Genomic DNA, 5,816 nt, shown 5'->3' with positions numbered 1-5,816 from the left:
CAGCACCAGCTTCTTCCCTGCTGGCGAGCAGTGGGTTGGGGCTGTGCGCTGCCCCTGGCCTGTACTGCGGGGCTGGGGGGCACTGGGAGCATGGGGCCTGGTGTCCTGGGGCCAGTGCCGGTGGGGCCCAGAGCAGGGTGCAGGAGCACAGAGTCCCAGCTGGCAGGGGCTCTATGGAGCTGGACCAGCTCCTCCCTCTCCCTGCTGGTGCAGCCCAGCCCAGCTCCACAGACCTCTGCTAGCCTGTGCCTCGCTTTGGGCCCCACCGGTGCTGGCCCTGGGACATTGGTCCCAAGATGGTAACCACAGGGCAGGGCACCTGTCAAGGGGTGGGGCTACCCATGTGGCCCTCAACAGCCTGCCAAAACTGGGTAAGCAGCCCTCCACCCAAAAGAATTGCCCGCCCCCGCTTTATGGTCTACATACAAATACTACATAGATGACAAGTGGCCCCTGGTCTCCCCTTTGCAATCATAGAAAATTAGGGTTGAAAGGGACCTCAGGAGGTCATCTAGTCCAACCTCCTGCTCAGAGCAGGACCACTAGATCATCCCAGTCAAAGCTTTGTCTACCTGGGCCTTAAAAAACCCTCCAAGGATGGAGATTTCACCACCTCTCTGGGTAACCTGTTCCAGGATTTACTACTCTCCTAATGAGAAAGTTTTTCCTAATATCGAACCTAATCTTCCCCTGCACCAACTTGAGACCGTTGCTCCTTGTTCCGTGACTGAGAACAGTCTAGCTCCATCCTCTTCACAACCACCCTTCAGGTAGTTGAAGACTTATATTAAATCCCCTTTCCGACTTCTCTGCTCCAGACTAAATAAGCCCAGTTCCCTCAGCCTCTCCTCAGAAGTCATGTGCCCCAGTCCTCTAACCATTTTCATTGCCCTCTACTGGACTCTCACCAATTTGTCTATATCCTTTCTGTAGTGGGGAGTCCAAAACTGGACCTAGTACTCCAGAAGCAGCCTCACCACTGCTGAAAAGAGAAGAACAATCACTTTCCTCAATCTGCTGGCAGCGGTGCTCCTACTAGTATAGCTAGTAGGACGTTGGCCTTCTTTGCAACAAGAGGACATTGTTGACTCATATTCAGTTTATTATCCACTGTAACCCCAAGTCCTTTGCTGCAGAGCTGCTGCTTAGCCAATTAGGCCATAGCTTTACTGGTGTGTGGGATTGTTCTGTTCTAAGTGCAAGATTTCTCACTTGCCCATACTGAACCTCATGAGATCTCCTTTGGTCCAGTCCCCTAGTTTGTCAAGGTCTCTCTAAATCTAGCTCTGAATCAACTTTGTTGTCATCTGATAACTTGCTGAGGATGCTCTCCATCCCACCTTCCAGGTTGCTGATGAAGGTATTGAACAAAATCAGCCCCAGGACTGACCCCTGGGGCGCACCACTTGATACTGGCTGCTAGCTAGAATCGAGCCATTACTATCCTTTGAGCCTGATGAGCCAGCCAGTTTTCTATCCAACCTACAGTCTATTCATCCAACCCATACTTGCATAACTTGCTTGCAAGAATGTTATGGGAGCCCATATTAAAAACCTTGCTAAACTCAAGGAATATCGTGTCCACTGCTCTCCCCACATCCACAGAGCCAGTCATCTCACTACAGAAACCAATCAAGCTGGTCAGGCATGACTTGCACCTGGTGAATCCATGCTGACTGTTCCTGATCACTTTCTTCTCCTACAAGCATTCAGAAATGGATTCCTTGAGGGCCTGCTCCGTGATTTTTCTAGGGACTGAGGTGAGACTAACGGGTCTGTAGTTCCAGAATCCTCCTCCTTCTCTTGCTTAAAAATGGGCACTATAGTTGCCCTTTTCCAGTCGTCAGGGATCTCTCCCAATTACCATGAGTTTTGAAATATAATGGCCAGTGGCCCTGCAATCATATCGGCCAACTCCCCATAGCACCCTCAGGTGCATTATGTCCCGTCCCCATGGACTTGTACATGTCCAGCTTCTCTAAATAGTCCCTAACCTGTTCTTTCACCCCTGCTATCTGTTCACCTTCTCCCCAAACTGTACTGTCACATGCAGTGGTCCAGAAGCTGACCTTTCCTGTGAAGACCAAGGTAAAAAAGGCATTGTGTACTTCTCAGTCTTCTCCATATCATTTCACTAGGTTGCCTTCCCCATTCAGTAAGGGACCCACACTTTCCCTGATCTTCCTCTTGTTGCTGACATGCTTATAGAAACCTTTCCTGTTACCTTTTACATCCCTTGCTAGCTACATCTCCAACTGTGTTTTGGTCTTCCTGATTTAATTCTTACATGCCCAAGCAATACTCTTATACTCCTCCCTAGTCATCTGTCCAAATTTCCACTTCTTGTAAGTCTCACCTGGCTCCAACAAAGGGCTATCCCATGCAGACTGTCATATAGTGCTTTTGTGCGATTTGTATTCCCCACATATTGTAAACCTTGCCAAATTCAAATAGTTCAAAAGACACATATGGGTCGAGGCAAATAGGCTGAGAGCTCCTTTAGTGGTGAACAAATCAGAAAGGATGAAGACTGTCAGAAGTAGCTGTCAGTCAGGTCAATTATAAAGCCACAAGAATAAAATCCAAGGCTCAGTTTACTAGGACAGGAACCCTTTGGTGTTACAAATGGATTTGTAATATCTGTCTAATCCATTACATTGTGTATGCCAATAATATACAAATCTGATGAGTGCTGTAGTCACAGTGCACTGTTTCTACATACAATAAAAGTGTCTACAACAGGTCTATCCTTTATCCTAAGAAGCAATATGTGGCATTTTGAACTATGGGAAAACTAGAGATGCCTAAGCATCAGCAACAAGTCAGAGAGGTCTGGTTAGCACTACTACACACCGCATAGATTTAAACTGATTTATTCTGCTCTCCAATAAATGTATTCACTATGATCTTTAACGATAATACTGTACTTACCATGCTGCACATGAGAATTAACAATACAGCTGAGGTGATCTATAGACCTAATGAGAAAACGTGCTTCCTTATATAAAGGGGGGGAAATAAAAAAAAGAGAAGTTATTCAGTAATTCAATTCTGGTTCCAAAGGCAAATTGTGAATTCTTGAAGTAGTGTGTGTAGACTATTTTAAACCAACTAATTTTCCACAGTTAAAAAGGCTAACAATTTTAGTTAAAAAAACTCAAATTTTAAATGCCCTGTCACCAAACAAATGCACTTACATGTGCATACTTTTAAAGCTAATCAAAATCTGTGATTCTACTGTAATTTTCCAGACTTGTTTCAGCTTCTACACTGATGACTTATCTCTAGCTGAAAGATTTCCCTCTTAACTACTTATATACTTATACAGATAAAAGATCTATTTGTTTGTTTAAAGAACTAAACTGCTAAAACTTCTTGGTTGTTTTAGAGTCCATCTTTAAAAATCCAAAAACAAGATGTTCTATCACACACACTTACTAAGACTGAGGGATATCAATCGCAGCTGACAAGCACAGACTGTTTGTGCCCCCACTTACCCTCTGAGTATGAGTTCAACCAGTAGTTACAAACATTAGTAAAACTGGGGGAGGGAAGTGGGCTAAAAGCAATTTGGTAAACAATTTCCAGCCGAAAAATTTCTCTGTAGGGGCTAGTAAAGTCTTAAGGCAAAAATAATTTAAGTGTATCAATACATTATTTCCCATTCCTTGTATAAATCGTATTAAGGTATACAACCAGAAAGAGACAGAGAGAGACAGAGACCACAATCTACTGTAGCATATGCTGAAAATGTAAGGAACTGTTGCAACACAAGAATTCTAATTCAGTGGTGCATACTTAAGCTATTCAGTATTGTGAATGAAAGGTATAAAAGATGAATTCCCAAACACCCCAATATAAAAGCCTGACACTGTCTGACAATCACATAATCCCAAAAACTATATTTCTTTCTTTTATCATTTAAGATTTATTTGCCATTTTATCCCATCTAGTTTTGATTTTCTCTGTAAATGGGTATAAAAGTACTTGCAGAAGGGCATGTCTACATGTGCTTTCAAGCATGCCTAATCTTAATGCATATTAGCTTAACGTGTACTAAGGCAATTTAGGTGTGTGTCCATACATGGACGTGCTACTGCGCATTAACATGGGTATGCAGACTGATTTGGGACTAAAGTTAGTCCCAAAACAATGGACACATACTGCGTTAATGTGCATTAGTGTGTCTACATGTTTGCTAATGCAATTTAACTATTTGCGTATAAATTTGACACCTGCTTTATGCAGGTGTCAAATTTAGACTCGCGTAGCCTTAACTCACCATTTTTAAGGCGCATTTAGGGCATGCATGTGTAGACATGTGCCCTTAGTGCACCTTACATCGAGCTACTACACATTAAATGTGCACATGTAGACACACCCTAAGAAAAGCAGTGTTAAATATATTGAAAAATTTAAATTAAATTACCTCTGGGTCTTTATTCCATTGAACTATATACTCCCAACAACAGTGTGCATATAACACATCTGATTCAAGGCTACAAGGAAACTGCTGATAGGCCAATTGCAACAACTCTAAAAAATAAATAGAAGAAGTTATAAAGCAGTGTTTTCATCCCATTTTATTTTCTACTAGTTAACTATAACTCTATCACTTTTGCCACCTCTGAAGAATCTGAAGTCTGAAAACACAACGTCATATTCTTACTGAGGATAGTTTCCAAGCCCGTCTCTGCTTCTGACTCCCCCAGTGAAACAGTACTGTCATTTTCTACAGGTTCTTCTGAACTTTCTTTGTCTTTTTTCCGGGCTAGCTCCAGTACGTTGAAACTGAGGTCTTGTTTAAAGACCCATTTTGCTACAGTGTCAGCAATACCTCCTGAGACAAAAGAAAAGGTATAAGGCATAGTCAACATTTTCCTGGCTATATTTAGTAGAACTTAACTGTTTTGAAACATGAATGACAAAACTCTTCTGTTGGTTATCAGAAACCTTAACTTAGTCAATGACATCTTTAAAAATCGAAAACTGATTTGAAGTTTACAATGCAATCTGCAAGGACATAAGAACACCAAAACTCTGCCCAATAACGATTTTGATGCAAGTCTTTTTTTTTTTAAAGTTCTCAGAAGTCACAAGTGGAGTCACTGCAAGAAGGTACTGGAAAAAATTTGAGTCAGGGCTATAGAATCTGTCACTGAATTATGTAAGACAACTAATCAAATCATCTTTGTAAGGAGTATACCTTTCCCGCCTTCAAGCAGCTTCTTTACAGAGAGTCTACAGAGTGGCTCAGTCTGTAGAGAGGAAACTTTGGTTGTCCTCTTGCTCACTTTACTGTTCAATAGCATCTGAAGTATCAGACAATCTTCTAATTGCTTCAGAAGAAGTTTCCAATATTCTGTATCAAGAGAAAGTGCTTCCCAAGAGTCTGTGTCAGTGCCTACAATTGTTTGGGAAAACTAACAAAACATAGTATATGAGCTTTTTGCAGATATATTAAAGTTTTCATTTAAGGCAGGAAACATTAACATTGAAATATACATCTATTATATTTAAGAAAACTTACCATTTGAATGTACAGACATTGACATTTATGCAAAAATAAACTGCAACTCAAATTTACTCACACCTTCATAGTTTCATAGTTTCTAGGGTCGGAAGGGACCTGGGCAGATCATCTAGTCGGACCCCCTGCCATGGCAGGAAAGAGTACTGGGGTCAAACGACCCCAGCAAGATGGTCATCTAACCTCCTCTTAAAACCCCCCAGGGTGGGAGCCTGCACCACCTCACCTGGAAGCTGGTTCCAGACCCTAGCCGCCCTGACCGTGAAGTAGCGCCTCCTGATGTCCA

The 5,816-nt window shown here is 42.3% G+C and overlaps 1 protein-coding gene across 5 annotated transcripts in view; it reads right to left on the bottom strand.

Annotated features, from left to right (window-relative positions):
• Positions 1-5,816, bottom strand: part of RAB3GAP2 (RAB3 GTPase activating non-catalytic protein subunit 2) — a 75,168-nt gene that overhangs the window by 15,134 nt on the left and 54,218 nt on the right. For all 5 annotated transcript variants that reach the window (XM_006022340.3, XM_006022341.3, XM_025202569.1 and 2 more), the window contains 4 exons: positions 5,207-5,423; positions 4,670-4,840; positions 4,430-4,536; positions 2,932-2,998 (listed from right to left, as the gene is read on the bottom strand). In XM_006022340.3, the coding sequence (XP_006022402.1) occupies positions 2,932-2,998; positions 4,430-4,536; positions 4,670-4,840; positions 5,207-5,423 (562 nt within the window). The remainder of the gene's footprint in view (positions 1-2,931; positions 2,999-4,429; positions 4,537-4,669; positions 4,841-5,206; positions 5,424-5,816) is intronic.

This window comes from Alligator sinensis, unplaced genomic scaffold (genome assembly GCF_000455745.1).
Source record: "Alligator sinensis unplaced genomic scaffold, ASM45574v1 scaffold178_1, whole genome shotgun sequence".
In the NCBI taxonomy this organism is placed as follows: Eukaryota; Metazoa; Chordata; order Crocodylia; family Alligatoridae; genus Alligator; species Alligator sinensis.
Note: the sequence above shows the minus strand (reverse complement) of the source record. Positions and strands in the feature narration are given on the sequence as shown.